At 45.4% G+C, this 25731-nt stretch overlaps 1 protein-coding gene and 1 long non-coding RNA gene across 9 annotated transcripts in view; one reads left to right on the top strand and one right to left on the bottom strand.

Annotated features, from left to right (window-relative positions):
- Positions 1 to 25731, bottom strand: part of ROBO4 (roundabout guidance receptor 4) — a 174520-nt gene that overhangs the window by 115267 nt on the left and 33522 nt on the right. For 5 of the 8 annotated variants that reach the window (XM_073584888.1, XM_073584886.1, XM_073584883.1 and 2 more), the window contains exon 2: positions 2360 to 2662. The exons of 1 other annotated variant lie outside the window; for it this stretch is intronic. In XM_073584888.1, the coding sequence (XP_073440989.1) occupies positions 2360 to 2662 (303 nt within the window). Of the gene's footprint in view, positions 1 to 2359; positions 2663 to 8479; positions 8642 to 25731 lie in introns of those variants that run through there. 2 more of the 8 variants (XM_073584890.1, XM_073584889.1) reach the window with 2 other exon arrangements.
- Positions 19638 to 25731, top strand: part of LOC141097620 (uncharacterized) — a 76881-nt gene continuing 70787 nt past the window's right edge. The window contains exons 1-2 of the long non-coding RNA XR_012234015.1: positions 19638 to 19766; positions 20123 to 20220. This is a non-coding gene — a long non-coding RNA (uncharacterized lncRNA). The remainder of the gene's footprint in view (positions 19767 to 20122; positions 20221 to 25731) is intronic.

Raw genomic sequence — 25731 nt, forward strand, 5'->3', positions numbered from 1 at the left:
AATAAGCAAACTTTGCAAGGAATAACTTAATTCAATTTTACCAACTTGATGACATACTCAAAAATCTATAGTTACATACTTTTTTTAATATAATTTCGGTGTTGTTGCGCTTTATGGCTTATAAGTGACAGAACACTAACTGATCACAGTTTTCCTGGCCCAAACCGAACAGCCTCATAGGCATATATAGGGTGTCTAGTTCTGGTCTGGAGACCCACAACCAGTCCATAGTACGAACTGTGAAACCCAGGTACATGAATCTGACCTTAGGGTTTTCTATTTTTTTTAAATTTGTAAATCAGTGAATTGTTCAGTAATAAATCCAGAAGTGGTGACAAGTTTCTATTATACTCTTCCTCTGATTGATTCACTCCTGGTTTTGGCTACAAATACTGAATATGTTAACGTGGCCTAACTTTGTAATTTACTCGGTTATACAGGACTCCTGCTTGCTGTCAGTAAAACAAAATATTTTTGATATCTTTTAGATACTTAAAATTGTGTCAGCAAAATAATTCTCATTGCTGAGGATTTGATGAAAATGTATCCTGTCTAGACCATCCACTGTGAGAAAGAGGAGGTCAGCACAAATCTCTCCGCCACACTGATGGCTGGTTGCAATTTATCGGAGCAGGTAATCATTTTGCAGTCCAGACTGTACAGCTCATAGAGGATTGTCTAGACTGGATACTATTGTACTGGAGCAATCATACTCATTATATTGTACCAAACCCTCAGCTCTGCTCTCTACTAGTATTTAGCTGCCATACATGAACAGGAATGTTCCCATTCATCAACACGTAATGGTGAGGAATTAAAACATAAGCTTATTTTATATTGATGAAGCCATACTTCTTAGCGCTGGGCCGCCCCATTAAATTCTGCTTTATAATTAGCAGTATACGGCTCGTTCGCGCTCACGTCCGTCCCCTCCGTCGCCATGTTACATGTAATAATAAAGCCAGCCGCTGAATATTTATTAACACTGACCCCGGGGGTTGGCTCTATACAAATCTCGTGGGAGCCAACAGGCAAAAACAAAAAGTTGACAGAAAACGGAGTGTTAATGAAAGCTGCCGACTGCATGCTAGACAGGAATTAATGACATTGCTAATTAATCAGCTCGTTAGTCATTGTTTTCGGGATCAGCGGATACATAGGAAAGCCTGGGATGATTGGTAGCATTGTAGGGGCCTGCCTCACATGGCGGCCGGTACTGATCTCGTTGATGTCACTTTTGTAACCATTTCTTTTCTAGGGTAATAGGGGATTTTGGGAAATTTGTTAATATTGGACTATTTTTTTTTTAACACTATAACAGCAAGCAGGGGTCGTTCTCCAACTTTACACAACCTAGGGGCCAAATTCATTATTGCATTTGCGCCTGATTTTTCCTGTTGTTTCTTTCTATTTTGCTCCAAATTCTTCCTGGGTCCCAGAGTGATGTTTTACACCATAAATTTCTGCTCAAATGTTAGAATTGTGTGCAACATTTTAATGGATCGTGAGACTTTGCTTCTAAAAAAGCAAAATATATTTCTGATTTATAACAAAATTCATGGACAAGGGTTGTGCAATTTAGAAGAATTTGTTGCTACGAACAACGAATACAACAGGATAAAGAAGAAAAGCAAATAAAAAAAACCTAAATTAGGAATCGGGTCCCATGACTTTTGTAATGGCATCATATAAATGAAGGGTAGATATAGGGGATTCAGAGATCGCAATTGCACCCTGGTCCTGGGGTCCAAAGCTCCTGTGTCCCTTAAGAAGCCACCAGTAATATAAATGGCAGTAGGGTCTGGTTACAGACTTTGCGTTGGGGCCCCAAGAGCTTCAGGTGGAGCAAGTTCAGAGAAGAGTGACCAAAATGGTGGCCGGTCTGCAAACCATGTCCTATGAGGAACGGTTACAGGATTTGTGATGTTTAGCTTGCAAAAATTAAGACTGAAAAGAGACTTAATAGCTGTCTACAAATATCTGAAGGGTTGTCACAGTGTAGAGGGATCATCATTATTCTCATTTGCACAAGGAAAGATTAGAAGCAATGGGATGAAATTGAATGGGAGGAGACACAGATTAGATATTAGAAAAAACTTTTTGACAGTGAGGGCAATCAATGAATGGAACAGGCTGCCTCGAGAGGTGGTGAGTTCTCCTTCCATGGAAGTCTTTAGACAGAGGCTTTGCAGACATCTGGGATGGTTTAGTGAATCCTGCTTTGAGCGGGGGGGTTGGACCAGATGACCCAGGAGGTCCCTTCCAACTCTACCATTCTAGGATTCTATGTAACTCCTCTGGGGTGGAGCTTTTCACTGATACAACTAATAAGCAGATAACTAATTTTGTGTGTTCTTACAGGCGATTGTGAGCGATGCGTTCCTACTCATGGCCGTCCCCAGGGAGTTTCTTGCCACACAGGTGTAAACCCCTTCGTCCGACTTTCCTTTGATATGCAATAAGAACAGGGAGCCCCCAAGGATGAGGGAGTTGTGGCCTTTAGAGAAGTTGACGGACTCGCCGTTTCGGTACCATTCTATGGTGGGCTCCGGATTCCCTTCCGCACGACAATTCATGGTGCCGGGCTGGTCTCGCCGTACAATCAGGTCAGATGGATGCTCGATGATGCGTGGCATGGAGAAGTCTGGACGGGATTTGGGGCCTAAAGAGAAGGATAAAAATCACTAATATTGATTCATCTAGTTGTAAAATGACAATAAAATGAACACTTATTATCTGCATTATTATTAACTAGATGGAGGTCCGATGCTATCGCATCGGGAGGGTGGTAATGTCACGATGGGGGCAGGCTTTGCAGCGTTGAGAATCTCTCCCCCCCCATGTGCTCACCCACCTATCCACCCTCTCTTTCCCCATGTGCTGACTTCTCCCGTCTGTGCTCTCTTCTTTGACCTGTCTACCCCATGTGCTGTTCCACCTTGTCTGCTGTCTCTCTCCTTCCTGTGCTGTCCCGTTTCAGCTGTCTCCCCCCTGTGCTCTGTTTCTCTCACCCCTGTGTCTGACAGTGTACATAACATACCACAGCTCCTGGGCAGGGGAGGAAGCAAAAGACAAAACTGACATTACAGCAGGTGATCGCAGAAGATACATTTTGTGAGGTAAAATATTGTTTAAAAACAGTCAGTGAAATATTTTACCTCACAAAATGAATCCTCTGTGATCCCCTGCTGTAATTACAGTATTGTCTTTTGCTTCCTCCCCTGCCCAGGAGATGTGGTATGATCCGTACACGGTCAAACACAGACAATTTTTAAAATGAACTTTCGTTCGTGGGAAAACCCCTTTAATGTGACTGGCTTCCTCTGCCTGTAGACACGTCGCGCATCTGCCGCCGGGATCAGCCAAATGATTCACTGTGCCTGCACGGAATTTGCGCAGGCGCAGTGCAACGGTGTCCCGCTGGTGGTACCGCGCAAGAGGCTGCATTGTGTGTGAGTGTGAGAGTGTATGAGTGTCAGCGTATGAGTGTGAGTGAGTGAATCTGAGTGTGTAAGTGTCAGTTTGTGAATGTGACTGAGCGTATGAGTGTGAGTGTGATTGTGAGTGTGAATGTGTGTGAGTGTGACTGTGAGACACTGAGTGTGGTGCATACGGCATATAGTGTGTGGTGCATATAGCGTATAGAGTGTGTGTGTGTGGTGCGACGGTGTTCCGCTGGTGGTACCGCACAATAGGTTGGTACCAGCAGCAGTTTCCATATTGAGACACCCATCACTTTGGTGTCCCAATATGGCGGTCGGTGAACTTCCTCCGCTTGGAATTCTGGGATACGGTGACATCTGGACAGAACAGGAAATGAAAACATTACAAGGCAATTATGTAAATAGATGACTTCCCACAGAAAAAAAATCATTGATTGGCATTGATTGGTCATCAGCTGTAACTATTAATTTACAGAAAAGCTTATTTAATTCGGCATCATTGGGATTTGATAGGTTTTGGATTTTCCAGTCTTCTAGATTATCAGAGGTTACATAAAACTCACATTTGGGACAAAACCGATACTTGCCATCTTTTGCTAATACCTGCCAAGAAGGTGGGAAAAGTGGCAAAATTTCCCCATAACTACAGCCTGGCCTTTTTCAGGCCACACCCATTTGCATATCAGGGCATCGCCTAGTGATGGAGCTCCTATTGTTGCACACAAGAAACATCCTGGATGTGCTGCTTTCCAGGAGGCTTAGGGCCCCGTCACACATAGCGACTCACCAGCGATCCGGACAACGATATTAACGTGTCAGGATCGCTGGTGAGTTGCTACATGATCGCTGGTGAGCTGTCAAACAGACAGCTTCACTGGCGATCAGCACCAGCGACGCTGAGCGCGCGGCGTCGCTGTGTACTTTAGTTACCAGCGTGCTGATGCAGGGAGCTGGTAACTAATGTACACATCGGGTTTCTATGAGGCGTGCGTAACTAAGGCCTGTTTCACACATCCATTTTTCCGCTCAGTCAAAATCCGCCAAAATGGCGGAAAACGCGGATTGAAAAAAACGGGTGGCACCGGACCGTTGTTTTGATGGATCCGTGTAAGGTAGAATTTTAAAGGAACCGTGACTGGAATAAGGGGGGGGGGGGAGAGAGAGAGAGGAAAAAAAATTTTCTGTCCTGGAATGGTATTTGAGGGTTAAAAGTGTTCCTGGAGCAGAGCTTCCACGCAGGCGCAGTTAAAAATAGCGGTAAAAAAGTAAAAAAAAGTAAAAAAAAAATGTTGCAGTGTCCGTCCCATCCGCCCGGGAGACCGAAAAATGTTGGCGGATCCGCCAAAAAAAGGGTGTGACGGACGACCGTCAGTCAAGATCCGCCACTAATGTAAGTCTATGGGGAAAAAAACAAATCCGCCCCTTTTTTGGCGGATCCGTTTTTTTGGAAATTGGCGGATTTTGACTGATGCCAAAAAACGGATGTGTGAAACAGGCCTAAGGTACACACACGGGTTTCTAGGTGCTGCGCGCCCCTTAGAGCCCCTGCGTTTACCCTAGTTACCAGCTCCTGCTCGCTGGTCTCCCGCCTGTCACACGCAGCAATGCGTGCTGGCCAGCGGGAGACCAGCGACCCCAAAAATGTCCAGAGGTTTCCACAGCGATCAGCGATACCCGGCAGGGGGGCCGGTCGCTGATAGCTGTCACACACAGCGATCTCGCTGGTGAGATCGCTGTTGCGTCACAAAACTTGTGACTCAGCAGCGATCTTGCTAGCGAGATCGCTATGTGTGACGGGGGCTTTAGGCGTGTGCCAAACTCTTCCAGATGTCTCCTCATTTTGCGGGAGCCTCCGAGATGTTTTGGGGAAATTTGTAAGTATGATATAACCTAGGGATATATGATGGGAATGCGACTACTAACCAAAGAGCTGTGAGCCCAACTGGTCAGTGGCTTTTGGCTTTGCCTCAGTGGTCAGTTTGCCCCAATATATACATATATGGAAGACTAGCACATGTACTGAATATCATGGATGCAATTATTAATGACAAATAAGTAAAAAATCCCAGGAACGCCGAACAGGAAGAATGTTCAGAGAGTAGAGGGACAATAAGGGACAGCTATGACAGGCGGTGGGTGTGCAAGTTTCCTCTGTATTACAGAATCGGGCAGCTGCTGCGTTTACTGGATGAGGACAATGGCAGGAAATAAATATTGTGATGCTGAACAGAACATTTTAGATACATGTATCATAGCAGTGAAGGCCGTGATCTCCTCCTGGGGCCCCCAGCTGACGGAAAACTACTATTCCCAAAGTTGTCAGAGCATCATGGGAGTAGTAGATTTGCAACAGATGGAGGGTCACAGGTTGGTGACCATTGACCAAGGTGGACACTGAACCCACTGTAGATTCCTGGCCATATTGTAAACGGAAACAGAGGAGTAATCACTAAAACAAGGTGCTGCCCACTGTATTTTCTCTCATTGCACAGAGCAGTTTTCATATTCCTATAGTTCCACTTGGAAACAGTTAGTTGCTTGTTTAGCGCCATCCTCAGCCAATTAATCAGTGACTTCTACATCAAGGTTCTCTATGTTCCTAATAGTGCAAAATCCAGACACATCCTACATAAGACCTGCCTCTGAGAGTCATTACCATCACATTTTCTAAAAACCAACAGCAGTGTAATAAGACACTGTTAGGCTCACTAGGTGAGGTGGATCCTTGAATTCCAAGGTCCAGGTGGAGACACAGGTCACGGGCATCAGTGCAGCAGGCATTTGAGGCACGTGGGAACAAGTAGCAGAGGTCCCGGAGAATGCAGATAGATAGCAGAGGCCATTGAAGACCAGGAACAAGTAGCAGAGGTACTGGGCGCCGTGGACACTCTTTAGAGAAACAGATGAATACTTAAAATTATTAAACCCTTAGTAAAATTTACCAAATTGCCCTAAGACCAACTAATCTTGGAGCAACATTGGTTGACCATTCAGACAATAGGGCAAAACCCCCTGCCGAATGGACATCACCCCCCTGACTGGAATTCCTACTCCATCCCACCCTTAATTACTCCTCCTTCTATCCACTCTACTTCTCTACCTAACTTTTATTCTTTCTACACAGTTAAAAGTTTGTATTTTGCTACGATTGATGTGTACATCTTTTCCAGGGATCTACGTCAAAGATTTTGTCTGGGACTCATGAGTTTAAGCAATAAAACTTAGACGGATACTACCTGGTTTACTGCATAGCAACAAGTATCAAGCAGTAATATATGAGATGTGAATATACGATTAGTAAGATCAAACTTGAAATGTGAGAAACTAATAATGCTTGATCATATCAGTCACATGTAATGTTATTTCTCTTTGTTAAACCAATAAAAAGATGTTTAAAATAAAACAAAGCAGAGGTACTGGAAGACACAGGCAGATAGGAGACGTCCTGGAGACCGCAGACAGGTAGCAGAGGTTCTGAAAGACGCAGGCAGACAGGAGATGTCCTGGAAACCGTACACAGGTAGCAGACATTCTGGCAGACCAGGAAAGGGTAGCAGAGGTCTTGGAAGACCAGGAACAGGTCATGATGCACCAGCAAACTAAGAGTCTCAATAGCAAGGCACGGGTGGGTGTCTTGGTAGGCCTTGGTAGATGATCACAAGGAGGAAGCACACCAGGCTACTTGCAAAGAGTGACATAGAACACAAGAGAGTTTAGCGGACCAGTGGCAAGGGAGCAGAGCCCAGACCAGGGACAAGTGTATAACAGACACAACACAGAAATCTCTACAGCATTGATAGTAAAGGATCTAGATATAGAACTAAAGAACATTAGGAATCTCTACTGTCCGAGCAGCCCATGATATAGATGGAGAACTGCAGAAAACACAGAATCTTCATGCTTCAAGCAACAGTGTAAGTCTGTGACCGTCATTACCATTTAATTAACATATTCCATCGCCACCAGTATAATGAGAGTAAGATTCTCTACACTCTCAGCAGTACAATAGTTTAAGCGATGGTCAACCCCATTGTATTAAAATATTCTACCCCTAGCAGTATATTATAACATAGTGTAGAGAGTCTTGCACTCTCAGCAGTACAGAATCTAGACTCTATGCAGAAGGACTCTGCATAGTTTAAGCAATAGTAAACCCCGCTGTATATTATAACATAGTGCAAGATTCTCTACGCTTCCAGCATTTTTATTCTGAAAATCTGGAATCAAATAAGTTATATGTCTGTAGGTTTAATGTAACAGGTGTAATTCACTCCAAATTTTAAAATATTTCAGCAGAATAAGGATGCAGTCAGCTGGCAGTATAAATCGGACGAAGATCAGAAAGCAGTGCACTGACTGGCTGCAAGTTCTCCTGACCCAAACATGACAGCTGCATAAAAATACATGAAGCTGCCACACTGGGGTCGGGAGAGCCGCTGGATAGTCTTGGCATTGCGTTCCAATTTCTGTCCAATTTATATGGCCTATATGGCCATCTGACTGTGCAAAACAGTGCTAGATTCTCTACACTTTCAGCAGTTCAGGATCTAAAAATTGCATGCCTCTCTTATTATTGGGTGTATGTTGTTAAACTTTCTAATACGGTATATTTTCAAAATGACATTTAGCTATCAATTAATGGAAACATATCTTACTACATAGATGCTGAAAAAAAACATGCAGACCAAGATCTATTTTCACACAACAACAATCTCAGGCTGTCAGCAATCCTTTATTGAGCTTAAAAGCAAAAAGAGCAGAAAGACAGGAGCAACTGAGCAACCAGGATTAGTCCTGCGCAGACTCTATAGATTCTGAATGGGAACAAGTTTCCATTCACTTTTAGCATGCAAAGATCTTGGGCACTGAAACATAAAAAGATTTTAAGGAAGTTGAAGAACGTCCACTTTCTTTAAAGAGTAACCGTCATTTTAATTTTTGTTTTTCAAGGCAATATTCTCTACACTCCCAGAAATATAATGCATTTGAAGCATTTAGATTAGTGATCCCTGGACTCCCAGCACCAGAGTACTCACCTTGAGGCAGCTCATTTTTTGCATTACACACCATTATAACCATGAATAAACCAGAGGTGAGCAAAGACTCCATACTTGATCCTGTGACTTAAGTGTCCACAGAAAATGTCCTGGGCTCCAAAATGTGCACTTCCAGCCTTCACATCTCTTGGCTCAGACTGATTATTTGGACCCTCCTCTGCTTCCAGTTTCTGGGACTTCTGTTTCCTATTTCCTCACAGGGAAGCTGAACAAAGTGACAAAGGTCCCTCCCATCACAAAGCACAGGACAATGCAAAGTTACTGGTTAACTGCTCTCTGAGGGTCCTCATTGTCCACAGCCTTTGTACCCCTCACTACAGAATACTGTGGGTATTGTCCTACTCTTCTAGACTACAATTCATGGGAAAAGTAATGTAATTATGGATCATATGACTAACCCAAAATATGGAGATAGAATTTTGCTCCAGATGAAGTCACAAGTCCCCTGAAAGGAAAGCGATATAGGAAAGCACATCCTGAATACCTTATCCAAGAAGTCAGGGGTAGATACAAGGGTTGCAGTGGGGGCATCCCGTCCTTGCTGCCTGAGGGTGCCCAAAGGATCCATGTGCCCTATACGGCACCAGTTAGTATAAATGACACACGGGGTGACATCTCAGTTCCTGCCCCCTTGCCTGGGAGCTTTGAATTGTACACAGTATATTACAAAACAACATGTAAGGGGGAACTCCAGCACAATGCAAAAAAGGACCAACAGTGCACCGTACACAGGTAGCATGCAGGTAATGTGCATTTACTAACAGCAGGGAGTAACGTTGAAAATGTCGACTTTGTCCATGGCACATATTGGGATTGAAAAAATTCTACTCGGTCTGTCATTTACAACTTGCTTGTCATGGTCACGGCACTCCAGAGGTCACAGTGTAAGCAGGTTGCGGAATGCAGTGACAAGCAGAAGGCAGAGCAAGGGTTAACCAGTTTAACAGCTTTAATTTAACAGGGGATGAACTCCTCGCAGGGAGATGAAGGGTTAAATGGGAGAATTGCAGTCCAATTATAAGGCTATGTGCCCATGTTGCAGAAATGCTGCGGAATTGTCCGCAGCATTTCCGCAACTCCCCGCCGCAGGTAAAACGCATGCGGAATTCGCATACACAAGCGTTTTTAGCTTGCAGAATGCTAGCGCTTTTCCAAGTGATTTGAAGCATAACTTGGAAAAGTGATTGACAGGTTGGTCACACTTGTCAAGCATAGTGCTTGACAAGTGTGACCAACATTTTACTATTGAGGCTGCCTATGTGGCATCAATAATGAGGCTGAGTTTACATAGTGTCAGGGTGTGTGCACACGCTGCGGATTCTGCTGCGGTGTACAGTACCATTATTCCCTATTGGAATAAAAAAACGCAGTGCAGACGGTGCAGATTTTTCCGCGCGGTTTTCCTGCGGTTTTGAAACCGCAGAAAGAATTGATATGTCAATTCTTTCTGCGGATTCCGCTGCGCTTTGCCATCTCCTCCATTGTGGAGATGAAAAACCGCAGGGCAAAACCGCAGAGCAATCCGCAGATAAAACCGCAGGTCTTTTGACCTGCAGATTTACCTGCGGATTTTACAAAATCCGCGCGGCCAAATCCGCACCCCAATCCGCAGCGTGTGCACACAGCCTTAGAGGGGTGCGTTTAATGCATCCGTTACATAGCGGCATTAATGCTATATAACGGATGCGTTAATGCACCCATACACTGCAATAGACGAGGCATCGCTAAAGCATGCCATAATCGGCATGTGCTAGCGATTAGCCGTCATTCTGTGACGGACCCTCAGACGCAGGCTGCAGCGTCTGGGGGTCCATCACTGCTAGCGCAGATGAAGCATCTGCGCTAGCGGGATAACACTACGCGATCGCGTTATGGGAGTAGCGTTAATGCAGTCCGTCAATTCTATGCATTGAACGGACTGCATTAACCCTATATGAACCTGGCCTAAAAGATAAAATGTGAAAAATAATTAAAAAAAATAAAAAAATAGAGCTAATACTTAAGGGCCTGTCACACTAAGAGATATCGCTAGCAATATCGCTATAACTAGTGACGTTATAGCGATATTGCTAGCGATATCTCTGTGTCTGATACTTACCTCCGACCCGCTCCCCCGCTGGTTATCGCTGATCGCGCGAGAACAGGCTTCCTGTGGCGCTTCCTGCTGTGAGGACGAGCGACGCATGGACGCGGGCGGGAGGACGCAGGATCGCCTGGTGTGACAGGTAAGTAGCGATCCCCGTCCCCAGCGATGTCGCTGGTGAGATCTGCCTATGTGGCAGCTCACTAGCGACCACTTAGCGATGTACCAGCGATCCTGACCGCGTCATATCGCTGGTCGGGATCGCTGGTACATCGCTAAGTGTGACAGTACCTTTACCCTCTGTCGGCCCCCGGAGTCTTCCCGGTCCTCATCGGCGCTGCTGGCAACTTCTGTTCCCAGGGATGCATTGCACGAATTACCTCTGATGATGTAGCAGTCATCTGTGACAGTAATGATCCTAATCCCTGTAGACTTCCATTGGTGTGGAGAATGAAGGGTTGAGAGAAATCTGCATAAGCCAGGACGGGTGCCTCAGTCAAGGCCATTTTTAGGGCTCGAAAAGCTTCTTTTTGACTTTCCTCCACGGAATGGTCCAATAATAATAATACTAATCTTTATTATATAGCGCCAACATATTCCGCAGCGCTTTACAGTTTAACAGTTTCAAAACACAAGTCATAAGTAACAACGTTAACAATACAATAATTAAAGCAAAATAAGACAACCCTGCTCGTGAGAGCTTACAATCTACAATGAGGTGGGGGAGATACAAAGTACAGGTGTGTATTTACAATGGTGAATTTACAATGAAGGTCCAGCCATCTTGAGGGAGTGAGGGATGGATGGAGATAGTAAATGGGCTACACACGCACACTTACACATAGAATGACTTTGATTAGTGAACGTGATAGGCCGCTCTGAACAAATGTGTTTTGAGGGAACGCCTGAAACTATGCAAATTGTGGATAGTCCTAATTTTTTGGGGTAGAGCATTCCAAAGGATTGGCGCAGTGCGGGAGAAGTCTTGGAGTCGGGAGTGGGAGGTATGGATTAGTGCAGAGGTTAGTCGAAAGTCGTTTGCAGAGTGCAGCAGTTGATTAGGCCGATAGACAGAAATGAGGGAGGAGATGTAGGGGGGTGCTGCACTGTGGAGAGCTTTGTGGGTGACAATAATGCCTATAATGAATGGGCAGCCAATGTAAGGACTGTCAAAGAGCGGACGCGTCTGAGTACTGATTAGCCAGATGGATGACCCTGGCTGCTGCATTAAGGATGGACTGGAGAGGGGATAGTCGAGTAACGGGGAGGCCAATTAATAGAGCATTGCAGTAGTCCAAGTATCCGGTCATTCCCAGAAAGGCCCGGACATCCTTCACGGTCTTCGGAGTGGGCTAGTCTTGTACTGCGGCTATCTTCTCACGGGTGGGTCTCACCCCATCAGCGGATACGACATGTCCCAGATATTTAACCTGCTTGCGAAAGAGGTGACAATTCCGAGGTTTCACTTTCAGGTCATGCTTCTGCAGCCGACTCAGCACCTGTTCCAGCCGTTGCAGGTGCTCCTCAAAAGTGGCGGCATAGACGATGATGTCATCTAGGAAAAAGAGGGTAGCTTCAAAGTTCAGGTCCCCCCAAACATCTCTCCATTAATCGTTGAAATGTCCAAAGTGTGTCGATGAGGCCAAAAGGCATCCGACTGAACTCGAACAATCCCATAGGCAGTATGAATGCGGTCTTCGCCCGATCCTGCTCAGACATGGGCATCTGCCAGTGCCCACTGGCCAGATCCAGTGACAATAAGTACGTCACTTTTCCCAGAGCAGACAGGGTTCCTCAATTCTTGGCAGCGGATAAGAGTCTCGCACGGTGCAGGCATTCAGCTTCAGGTAATCCACACAGAAACGTAGGGTTCCGTTTTTCTTTCGTACTAGAACAATGGGGGCTCTCTCGGATGACCTCACACTGTAGCATATGCGCAAGCATCTCCACCTCCTGGTACATTTGTGGTGGGATTTGTCAATATCGTTCCCGAATGGGTGCGGTGTTTCCTGTTGGAATCTCATGGGTGATGGCTGTGGTGCAGCCGAAATCATCTCGTCATGACGGGTGAAAATGTTCTGACACCAATCTAGCACTGTTTCCACTTGCTGTACCTGTTGTGGTGAGAGCTCCGTTAGTTCAGCCCCGCATCTGCTCCAGGATTCGTTGTGACATTACACCTCCATTTAGTATAATGCACTCCCCCATAGTCCTCTATATAATATAATGCACTCCCCATAGTCCTCCATATAGTATAATGCACTCACCCATAGTCCTCTATATAGAATAGTGCACTACCCCATTGTCCTCTATATAGTATAATGCACTCCCCCATAGTCCTCTATATAGTATAATGCACTCCCATAGTCCTGCATATAGTAAATTGCTCAAAAAAATAAAGGGAACATTTAAACAACACAATGTAACTCCAAGTTAATCACACTTCTATTAAATCAACCTTTCCATTTATGAACCAACACTGATTGTGAATCAATTTCTCCTGCTGTTGCACAAATTGAACAGGCAACAGGTAAGAATGATAGGCAATTAGCAAGACAACCTCTATAAAGGAGTGGTTCTGCAGGTTGTGACCACAGACCATTTCTAAGTTATCATCTTTTTGGCTGTTGTTTTTATCACTTTTTTATTTTGACATTGCTCTCACCCCTCAGTATCATGAGGCGGTGTTTACAACTCACAGAAGTTGCTCAGGTAGTGCAGCTCATCCAGGATGGCACATCAAAGCAAGCTGCGGCAAGAAGGGTAGATGTGTCTGTTATAACAGTGTCCAGAGTATGGAGCAGATACCAGGAGACAGGCCAGTACACCTTGAGATGTGGAGATGGCCGAAGGAGGGCAACAACCCAGCAGCAAGACTTCTATCTCTTCCTTTGTGCAAGGAGGAACAGGGGGAACAGTGCCAGAGCCCTACAAAATGCCTTCGAGCAGAACACTAACATCCATGTGTCTGCTCAAACTGTCAGAAACAGACTCCATGAAGGTGGTATGAGGGCCGAAGTGTGTGTTGAGCTTACAGCCCAACACTGTGCAGGGCGATGGTGTTTTCCAGAGAACATCAAGATTGGCAAGCTCGACTTTGATGCCCTGTGCTCTTCACATATGACAGCAGGTTCACACTGAGCACATGTGACAGAGTATGGAGACACGTTGGAGAATTTTCTGCTGCCTGCAACATCCTCCAGCATGACCGGTTTGGAAGTGGGTCAGTAATGGTGTGGGGAGGGTTTTCTTAGGAGGGTGGAACAGGTCTCCATTTGCTAGCTAGGAGGTACCCTGACTGCCATTAGGTACTGGGATGAGATCCTCAGACCCATTGTGAGACCATATGCAGGTGCAGTTGGCCCTGGGTTCCTTCTGATGCATGACAATGCTAGGCCTCATGGGGCTGAAGTGTGAGAGCAGTTCCTGCATGATGAAATAATTGAGGCTATGGACTGGCCTGCCCGTTCTCCAGACCTGAATCCAATCGAACACATCTGGGACACCATGTCTTGTTCCATCCACCAATGCCTTGTTGCACCACAGACTGTCCAACAGTTGACTGATGCTTTAATCCAAGTCTTGGAGGAGATCCCTCAAGACAACATCCGTTGCCTCATCAGGACCATGCCCAGGCATTGTAGGGAGGTCATACAGGCACGTGGAGGCCACACACACTACTGAGCATCATTTCTTTGTCTTGAGGTATTTCCACTGAAGTTGGATCAGCCTGTAATTTGATTTTAAACTTTGATTTTGAGTATCATTCTAAATCCAGACCTCTGTGGGTTATAAACTTTAATGTACATTGATCATTTTTAAGTTTTATTGTTCTCATCGTATTCCACTACGTAATTAATAAAGATTTGCAACTGGAATATTTAATTCATTGATATCTAGGATGTGATATTGTAGTATTCGCGTCTCCTCAGCAGTGTGGTGTGCAATGAAGTGACCTCATCACGCCCACAGCGTCAGACACAGAGGGGGAATGATGGGAGAGGGACCGTCATCTGACGCTCTCTCCTCCATCACTTTCATCTATGATGCTTATACAGTCGAATGCGTGACGTAGGGGTGGGGGGGCCAAACGGTGTTAGCCAGTTGAAAAAAAGAGTGCTCTCGGTGGGAAAAACAAGATAATCTTGTAGTTATGATACTTTTTAATGGCTAACGGAAATAAAATAAATTATGTTACAAAGTAAGCTTTCGAGACTTAGGTCTTTTCTTCAGGCATGGTAAACCAAAGTATCTGAAGAAACAGGATTATATGCACATAAAAAAACAGTCCATTTTTTTACGCCTTACCTCTTTTTTTTGTGTGTGTGCCTAAAATTGTGTTTCTTCAAATACTTTGATATAACATGCCTGAGGAAAAGGTCTGAGAAGTCTAGAAAGCTTGCTTTGGAACATAATTTATTTTATTTCTGTTAGCTATTAAAAGGCATAACAAGTTTATCTTGTTTTCCCACAGAAAGTAATCTGTTAAAGATGACGAGAATACTGTATGTAGGTGGTGGGTGACATCACTGAGAATTCCTCCTATCCATCACTAGAGATCAGCAGTGACATCACTAAGATTGCCTCCTGTCCATCACCAGAGATCAGCAGTGACATCACTGAGAATGCCGCCTATCCATCACCAGAGATCAGCAGTGACATCACTGAGAATGCCACCTATCCATCACCAGAGATCAGCGGTGACATCTCTAGCAATAGGCCTCATTCTCAGTGATCAGCGGTGACATCAATGAGAATGCTGCCTATTGCTAGAGTTTAGCAGTTACATCACTGAGAATGCCGCCTATCCATCGCTAGAGATCAGCGGCGACATCACTGAGAACACCGCCTATCCATCACCAGAGTTCAGCGGTGACATCACTGAGAATGAGGCCTATTGCTAGAGATCAGTGGTAACATCACTGAGAATTCCGCTTAGCCATCACCAGAGATCAGCAGTGACATCTTGAGCAATAGGCTTCATTCTCAGTGATCAGCGGTGACGTCATTGAGAATGCTGCCTATTGCTAGAGATCAGCAGTGACATAATTGAGAATGCTGCCTATCGCTAGAGATCAGCGGTGACATCACTGAGAATGCTGCCTATTGCTAGAGATCAGCGGTGACATCACTGAGAATGCTGCCTATTGCAATAGATCAGCAGTGACATCAATGAGAATGCTGCCTATTGCTAGAGATCAGCGGTGACATCACTGAGAATGCTGCCTATTGCTAGAGATCAGCGGTGACATCACTGAGAATGCTGCCTATTGCTAGAGATCAGCAGTGACATCATTGAGAATGCTGCCTATTGCTAGAGATCAGCGGTGACATAATAATAATAAATTTTATTTCTATAGCGCTGACATATTCTGCAGCACTTTATATTTCAGAAGGGACTTGTACAGACAATATACATTACAGCATAACAATAATCACATAGATCATAACAGATACCAAGAGGAATGAGGGCCCTGCTCGCAAGCTTACAATCTATGAGGAAAAAAAGGGGAGACACGAAAGGTGGGTGGTAACAGTTGCCCTGATTGTATGGACCAGCCATAATGTTAAGTGTGTAACAGTACGGATGCAGAGGGCTAATGGATGCATAAAGCATGTGGGAACATGATGTGGGGAACCTGGTTATGGTAAAAAAAACTTTTGGCTGTGCCACACAGGGATAGATTAGGTTAATATGTTGAGGCGATAGGCCAGTCTGAATAAATGCGTTATCAGGGCACGCTTAAAATTGTGGGGATTGGGGACTAATCGTATTGACCTGGGAAGTGCATTCCAAAGAATTGGCGCAGCACGTGTATAGTCTTGAAGATGGGAGTGGGAGGTTCTGATTATTGAGGATGCTAACCTCAGGTCATCAGCAGAACGGAGGGCGCGGGTAGGATGGTATACTGAAACAAGGGAGGAGATGTAGGGTGGTGCTGAGCCATGGAGGGCTTTGTGGGTGAGGGTAATAAGTTTGTACTGGATTCTGGAGTGGATGGGTAGCCAGTGTAATGACTGGCACAAGGTAGAGGCATCGGTGTAACAATTGGCGAGGAATATGATCCTGGCAGCTGCATTCAAGACAGATTGGAGGGGGGAGAGTTTGATAAGAGGGAGACCGATTAGAAGGGAGTTACAATAGTCGAGACGAGAATGAATAAGAGAAACAGTAAGAGTTTTTGCAGAGTCAAAAGTAAGAAAAGGTCGAATTCTAGAAATGTTTTTGAGGTGCAGATAACAAAAGCGAGCCAGTGATCGGATGTGGGGGACAAAGGAAAGCTCAGAGTCAAGTATGACCCCAAGACAGCGGGCATGTTGCTGGGGAGTAATAGTAGAACCACACACGGAAATGGTAATGTCGGGTATAGGTACATTAGTAGCGGGAGTAAACACAAGGAGTTCAGTCTTTGACAGGTTCAGTTTCAGATATAGTGAGGACATGATGTTAGACGCAGCGGTTAGACAATTGCCGATGTTTTCTAGAAAGGCTGGCGTGATGTCAGGAGAAGAAGCGTATAATTGGGTGTTGTCAGCATAGAGATGGTACTGGATACCAAATCTACTGATTGTTTGACCAATAGGGGCAGTATAAAAAGAGAAGAGGAGGGGGCCTAGGACTGATCCTTGAGGAACCCCAACAGTAAGGGGAAGATGAGAGGAGGAGCCAGGAAAAGGTACAGTAAAGGAGCCAGGAGAGAAGGGTGTCCTTGAGGCCAATGGAACGGAGCATCGTGAGGAGGAGCTGATGATCCACAGTGTCGAATGCTGCAGATAGATCCAAGAGAATTAGCATGGACTAATGACCATTTGATTTAGCTGTTAGTAGATCATTAGACTTTAGTGAGGGCAGGTTCAGTAGAATGTAAAGAGCGGAAACCGGATTGGAGAGGGTCAAGAAGAGAGTTTTCTGAGAGATAGCGGATAAGACGGGAGTGGACCTGGCGTTCCAGGAGTTTAGAGAAGAAGGGAAGATTAGAAATAGGTCTATAGTTAGCGGCACGGTTTTGGTCGAGGGATGGTTTTTTAAGTAGTGGATGTATGATGGCATGCTTAAATGAGGAAAGATACCAGAAGAGAGAGAGAGGTTAAATATTTTAGTTAGGTGAGGGGTGACAGCAGGGGAAAGGGTCTGGAGTAGATGTGACGGAAATGGGTCACTGGTGCAAGTGGTTGGGCGAGAAGATGCAAGGAGCCTGCTTACTTCTTCTTCTGTGACTTGTTCAAAGTCAGAGAGTGAGCTAGATGCAGTGGGGGATGGAGGACAGTGCATGGTATGAGGTGATTGGGAGATAATTTCCTGTCGGATCTGGTCAATTTTTTCTTTGAAGTAATTGGCCAGATCGTCAGCTCGAAGCTCTGTGCTAGGGGCCTGCACTCTTGGGTTGAGTAGAGAATGAAAAGTGTCAAAGAGACGTTTAGGGTTATTGGACAGTGAGGTGATGAGGGTGTTGAAATAGGTTTGTTTTGAGAGGTGAAGGGCAGTGTTGTATGTTCGAAGCATAAACTTATAATGGATGAAATCTTCGGGTAGGTTGGATTTTCTCCACAGACGTTCGGCGCACCTGGAGCACCGGTGCAGGAAGCGTGTTTGCAGGGTGTGCCAGGGTTGTCGCCGTCTGTGTTGTGGTGTTCTATGTATAGGAGGAGCAAATTCATCCAGGGCACTTTGAAGTATTTCATTGTAATGCTTCAATGCAGAATCAGGACATGAAAGGGAGGAGATGGGGCCAATGAAGTGTGCACGTTCTTCATAAGTTTCTGGGTGTTAATGGCCTGTATGTTTCTATAAATATGGGCAGTGGGGGTGACCTGAGCAGCCTGGCAGTTCTTGATAGAGAATGAAAGAAGGTTGTGGTCAGAGAGCGGGAGAGGGGAGTTTGCAAAATCATCCACTGAACAAAGCCGAGAGAAGACCAAGTCGAGGGAGTTCCCGTCTTCATGCGTTGGAGAATTAGTAAGCTGCAAAAGGCCAAACGAGGAGGTTAGAGATAAAAGGTGAGTAGCAGATGGGGAGAGTGGAAGAGCAATGAGGATGTTGAAATCGCCCAAGATGAGGGTAGGGATGTCACAGGAGAGAAAATGTGGAAGCCAAGTGGCAAAATGATCCAGGAACTGATGGGGGGGGGCCGGGAGGACAATATACCGCCGCCACTCGCATGGAGAAGGGGGTGTAGAGTCTGATGGCATGGACCTCAAAAGAAGGAAAGACAAGTGAGGGTACTTGAGGGATAACCTGAAAGATACATTTTGATGATAGGAGTAGACCAACGCCTCCACCTGCTCTATTGTCTGATCTTGGGGTATGAGAGAAGTGTAGTCCCCCGTATGAAAGAGCAGCAGCAGCGGTAGTGTCTGACTGCTGGATCGAGGTTTCAGTAAGAGCCAGGAGGTTAAGAGAATTAGAAAGAAAAAAGTCATGAATGAAGGAGAGTTTGTTACACACTGAGCAAGAATTCCAAAGTGCACAATTAAGAGAGACAGGTGGCATCCAGGGAATATTAATAAGATTAGAGGGATTTCTGAGTGTAGCAGTTGGAGGGTTTGACTTTCTATAACATGAGGGACCAGGGTTAGGAGCAATGTCGCCTGCGACTAGGAGAAGGAGGATAGAAAGAGTGGGCAGATGGTTAAGTGATTTGTGAGAGCGTCTCTGATGTTGAATGGTGGGACTGAATGGATCTGTGCTGTGTAGCAATGTGAAAAGAGTGTGAGTGCTATACATAGGAGAGGAAAGGAGTGAAGGGCCAATATGGACGGAGTGTAGAGAGTTAATACCAGGGCGGTGAATGTGTATAAATGCAGCGGCCAGGATATAAATTATACGAATGCATATGGTAAATATTTGGGGTTGCCCAAATGTACAGGGAAGAGATATATTTATGTGTCTTACCTGTCTAACTGCCATGTTATAACTGCCAGCGTACTTAGATACATGTACATAAATGCCACCCCTGCATAAATGACTTCCCCAGGCTAGCTCTGAATTTATAGAAGGCCAGTTCTAAGATCTTCCTTTTTTTTTTTTTTTTCTCTCCTTACTCGTTAGCAATCAATCAAACTAAGTTAGGACAGCAGGACACAATAAATGTATTTAGCAGATAAACAAGTGTCCAGGCCTACATGGATCATAAACCACTTTGAAAAGTTACTTGACCTCAGTAGCATAAGGGGACAAGCAGGGTGAGTTGAAATAACTATATATCATTATATATGCTGCAAAGATGAATGATAAAGGTTGGACACATGCAGGATTCAGTGAAGTTGCTGGAAATAGTTAAATACATGTACATAAATGCCACCCTGAGAATGCTGCCTATTGCTAGAGATCAGCAGTGACATCACTGAGAATGCTGCCTATCAATCACCAGGACTGCTTTGGGAGCCGCTTATCTAGCTGAAATGCACCTGACCTCCACCTGACAGCTGAGCGTCAGAAGACCCCCAAAAACATGGGGGCTGACTCCACAGAAACTGGCGGCTTCAGCTGAAATTAAAAGAGAACCTTTGTTTTTATCTATTTTCTCTTCATTATACAGTATGTCCTGCTAATCAGTGGGATCCAGGTCTGAAAACTCCACCAATTGCTGAAAACGAACAGCTCAGCTCCTGTATGGATCGCGGTACAGACTCCATGGTAAGTCTAGGAGCCCCCCACACTGCTCAGTGCATGCCTTCATTAAATGCAATGATGTGCCACAGATTTGGCTCAAAAGATGGAGCAAAGTTAACAAAACCAATAAATGGTACAAGATTCGATTCGAGAGTAAAGATGCATCAATCCAGTGTGAACTGATAAGATCATTTTTGGTGCATGTTAAGGCTGAGTGCACACGTACTTTTTGGCCCTGCGGATTTTTACGCGCAGAATGGAAGAAATCCGCAGGTCAAATTACCTGCATTTTTTCTGCGGATTTCTTCCATTTTTCATGCGGTTTTTGTGCGGTTTTCCATCGCGGTTTTCCCTCTGCGGATTTAGTGACAGGGGAGATGGAAAACCGCACAAAAGAAGTAACATGCTGCGGATTTTGTACCGCGGTAAAACCGCGCGGAAAAATCTGCAGCGTCTGCACAGCGGTTTTTTTTTTACATTGATTTTAAGGCTACTGTACATCACAATGCGGATATGCAACGTTTCTGCAAGGTAAAATCCGCTGCGGATCAGCTGCAAATCTGCATCGTGTGCACACAGCCTAAGACTAAGGGCCCCATCACACATAGCGAATCACCAGCGATCCCGACAACGATATCAATTTGTCAGGATTGCGTCGCTGTGTACGTTAGTTACCAGTGCGCTGATGCAGGGAGCTGGTAACTAAGGTATACATCGGGTTTCTAAGCAGCGCGCGTCACTTAGAAACCCAATGTGTACCTTGGTTACCAGCTCCCTGCATCAGCGCGCTGGTAACTAAGGTACACAGAGGGTTTCTAAGCACAGCGCGCTGCTTAGAAACCCTGCGTTTACCTTAGTTACCAGCGCGCTGATCGCTGGTCTCCCGCCTGTCACACGCCACGGGAGACCAGCGATCAAAAAAATGTCCAGGGCTTTCCAACAACGATCAGCGATACCGGCAGGGGGGCCGGTCGCTGATAGGTGTCACACACCGCGATCTCGCTGGTGAGATCGATGTAACGTCACAAAACTTGTGACTCAGCAGCGATCTCGCTAGCGAGATCGCTATGTGTGACGGGGGCTTAAGTGTAAGTTTACAATTAGGACTGGGTTAGTAAATCTACCCTGATGATGTACATTGTTCATTTGTACCCTGTATATAGAGTATATTATCACCCACCTCCCGTTTACTCTGTATATAGAGTATACAGTCACCGCCTCACATGCACCCTGTATATAGCGTATACGGTCACCCGCCTCACATGTACCCTGTATATAACGTATACAGTCACCCGCCTCACGTGCACTCTGTATTTAGCGTATACAGTCACCCACCTCACATGTACCCTGTATATAGCGTATACGGTCACCCGCCTCACATGTACCTTGTATATAGCGTATACGGTCACCCGCCTCACATGTACCCTGTATATAGCGTATACGGTCACCCGCCTCACATGTACCCTGTATATAGCGTATACGGTCACCCACCTCACATGTACCCTGTATATAGCGTATACGGTCACCCGCCTCACATGTACCTTGTATATAGCGTATACGGTCACCCGCCTCATATGTACCCTGTATATAGCGTATACGGTCACCCGCCTCACATGCACCCTGTATATAGCGTATACGGTCACCCGCCTCACATGTACCCTGTGTTCCAAATTATTAAGCAAATGATATTTTTCTCTGATTTTCCTAAATAGTCGGTAAAAAATGACAGTCAGTCTAATAAAAGTTATCACCGGTTAGAGTATACATCAAATTTTATTGAAGAAACCTCCCAATGATAACAGTATAATCTCCAAAATGAATAAAACCTCAAATCGCACTGTTCCAAATTATTACGCACATTAGAATTTCTAAACATTTGATATGTTTTAAAGAACTGAAAATGCTCATTTGTGGAATTTGCAGCATTAGGAGGTCACATTCACTGAACAAAAAAGCTATTTAACTTCAAAACATCCTAACAGGCCAAGTTACATGTTAACATAGGAAACCTTCTTTGATATCACCTTCACAATTCTTGCATCCATTGAACTTGTCAGTTTTTGGAGAGTTTCTGCTTGTATTTCTTTGCATGAAGTCAGAATAGCCTCCCAGAGCTGCTGTTTTGATGTGAGCTGCCTCCCTCATAGATCTTTTGCTTGATGATACTCCAAAGGTTCTCTACAGGGTTGAGGTCAGGGGAAGATGGTGGCCACACCATGAGTTTCTCTCCTTTTATGCCCATAGCAGTCAATGACTCAGAGGTATTCTTTGCAGCATGAGATGGTGCATTGCCATGCATGAAGAGGATTTTGCTCCTGAAGGCACGTTTCTGCTTTTTATACCATGGAAGACAGCTGTCAGTCAGAAACTCTATATACAGTACTTTGCAGAGGTCATTTTCACACCTTCAGGAACCTTAAAGAGCCCTACCAGCTGTTTCCCCATGATTCCGGCCCAAAACATGACTCCTCCACCTGCTTGCTGACGTCGCAGCCTTGTTGTGACATGGTGGCCATCCACCAACCATCCACTACTCCATTCATCTGGACCATCCAGGGTTGCTCGACACTCATCATTAAACAAGACTGTTTGAAAATTAGTCTTCATGTATGTCTGGGCCCACTGCAACCGTTTCTGCTTGTGAACACTGTTTAGGGGTGGCCGAATAGTAGATTTATGCACCACAGCAAGCCTTTGAAGGATCCTACACCTTGAGGCTCGAGGGACTCCAGAGGCACCAGCAGCTTTAAATATCTGTTTGCTGGTTTGTAATGGCTTTTTAGCAGCCACTCTCTTAATCCGATGAACTTGCCTGGCAGAAACCTTCCTCATTCTGCCTTTATCAGCACAAACATGTCTGTGCTCAGAATCAACCACAAATCTCTTAACAGTACGATGATCACGCTTAAGTTTTTGGAAAATATCTAATGTTTTCATCCCTTGACCAAGGCATTGCACTATTTGATGCTTTTCAGCAGCAGAGAGATCCTTTTTCCTTCCTAAATTCCTTAAAACCTGTGCCCTGCTTAATAATGTGGAACATCATTCTTAAGTAGTTTTCCTTTAATTGAGCTCATCTTGTAAACTAATTATCACAGGCGTTTGAGATTGATTTCAGTGATCCAAAGAGCCCTGATACACAATACCATCTATGAGTTTATTTGAAAAACAAAAAATTACATCTTTAGGACACTTAAATCCAATTTGCATAATAATTTGGAACACGGTGTATAGCGTATACGATCACCTGCCTCACATGTACCCTGTATATAGCGTATACGGTCACCCGCCTCACATGCACCCTGTATATAGCGTATACGGTCACCCGCCTCACATGCACCCTGTATATAGCGTATACGGTCACCCGCCTCACATGTACCCTGTATATAGTGTATACGGTCACCTGCCTCACATGCACCCTGTATATAGCGTATACGGTCACCCGCCTCACATGTACCCTGTATATAGTGTATACGGTCACCCGCCTCACATGCACCCTGTATATAGAGTATACGGTCACCCGCTTCACATGCACTCTGTAAATAGCGTATACGGTCACCTGCCTCACATGTACCCTGTATATAGCGTATACGGTCACCCGCCTCACATGTACCCTGTATATAGCGTATACGGTCACCCGCCTCACATGTACCCTGTATATAGCGTATACGGTCACCCGCCTCACATGTACCCAGTATATAGCGTATACGGTCACCCGCCTCACATGTACCCTGTATATAGCGTATACGGTCACCCGCCTCACATGTACCCTGTATACAGCGTATACGGTCACCCACCTCACATGTATCCTGTATACAGGGCATGCGGTCACCCTCTCCAGACGTTGCTGGTCGGTAGGTCCAATTTCTCACTTTGGTACATTTTATTTTTACATGGAAATTGAATTTTCAGATTTGTGACAATTTCCAGGAAGTTTCCTAGTCCCAGTATGGATGGATCCATATAAATAGAGCCCGGGACACAAGCCTCTCCAAACAGGACAATATGAAGAAGGATCCAGATTGTCCTCCTTCCTTGAAAACAGGACGTGGACGTCACCACCGGACAAAGCTTTAAGCAGGGCATCCCATAATAGAAAGGGTCAGGAAATGCGATGAGAATAGGACTTGGGACAGATCTAGAAATAAGTGAAATGTACTGAGAGCAGCCAGCAGTCCATAGGGCAAAATGATGGGGTCTTATTGGGGAGTACAGGATGAGAGAAAAAGCTGATTGTTAAACAGCGCCACTTCGGTTTAGGGGTCATATCAGGGATTGCAGCTCTATTGAAGTGAGATGTGGTTGATCTTCAACAGCAGTCACACCTGGGCCCTGATGTCTGCTGGGCCCACATAAGAAATTAGTATTATTAAAGGCACATGGTAGGGCAGTGGCCCTTTTAGAAGATTTACACTGGGAAGTTTTTATTGAGCCCATCACCCTTCTATCTACTTGGGGGTGCAGTGAAATAGCTATTGGGGAGGTAAGGGTTGCAGTTGCACCCAGGCCCTGACTCGGTGGTCGCATTTCACGTTTTGCACCAGGATTTTTGCACGTTGTGTCACTTATGAAAAGTCATGATATGAGGCATTTTCAAAGACCCTGGGGTGCCCAGTTCACAGCTGTAAGTGGAGACAGGCACCAATTTTTCTTAGCCCTGCGCTGTACGCATAGCTACAATTTTCCCCGTCACCCCTCATGCACAGTTTTCAGCAGTGACAGAGGGCAGATGCGGTGAGCAAAGGTCTAGCAGTCTAGTATGGCCAGTTCTCATCCTGCTCTGAGAGCAGGGCTGTGGTGGAGGCTTCTTGAACAGGGGGGTAGCCTGGTATTAGTAGTGCAATGTCAGGCTGAGGGAATGTTCACACTGCTGTTACTAGAGCCAGTATTCACAGTACAACAGTGACATCAGGCTGCTGCGCTCTGAACAATGGCACTGCTATATCAGTGTAAAGTCTCAATCAGAAGTCAGTGCTACAGGGATGTCTGAATCAGGTTGTACTGCTGGGTCTACAAAAGCATCAGAAGAGATGACTGTCGGCCTAGCTCTTGATGTGAGAAGTCGGGTGGCTGTGCTTCTCTGCCACCATTAGCCTCAATTATCCTGCACAGAGCCCGAACCAGCTAATTCCTTTACCAGGATCAGATGTCTGAAGGTCCCAGGAGTCAGGGGTGAGCTTCTGCCAGACTCAGAGAGACAGACATGGGCCGCAAAAGGCAGAAAGATGTCGGAGCCTGCAGCAGTGCCTCAGTCCAAGATGGTGCTGAGAGAGAGGAGGAGGCGGGAAGAAGAAACACAGCCTTTGCACAGAGGCTGGAAGTCTCAGCCCGGCTGAACAGGTATGTGAAGGGCATAGAGACAGATGAAGAAGGAAATGGAGGGAGTGAGAAGCACAGAGATGAGGAGGAAGACGATGAGGAGATGCCTGTGCTGAATGCAGAGCTGGAGCAGGAGGAAGAGGGGGATGGTGACACTGTGCAGTTAGCTGAAAGTGCAGATGTAGCAGAGCCCACCCTGCGGGATGTATTCCAAGC

Source organism: Dendrobates tinctorius, unplaced genomic scaffold (genome assembly GCF_039654945.1).
Source record: "Dendrobates tinctorius isolate UK_male_01 unplaced genomic scaffold, ASM3965494v1 ptg000086l, whole genome shotgun sequence".
NCBI classification, from domain to species: Eukaryota; Metazoa; Chordata; class Amphibia; order Anura; family Dendrobatidae; genus Dendrobates; species Dendrobates tinctorius.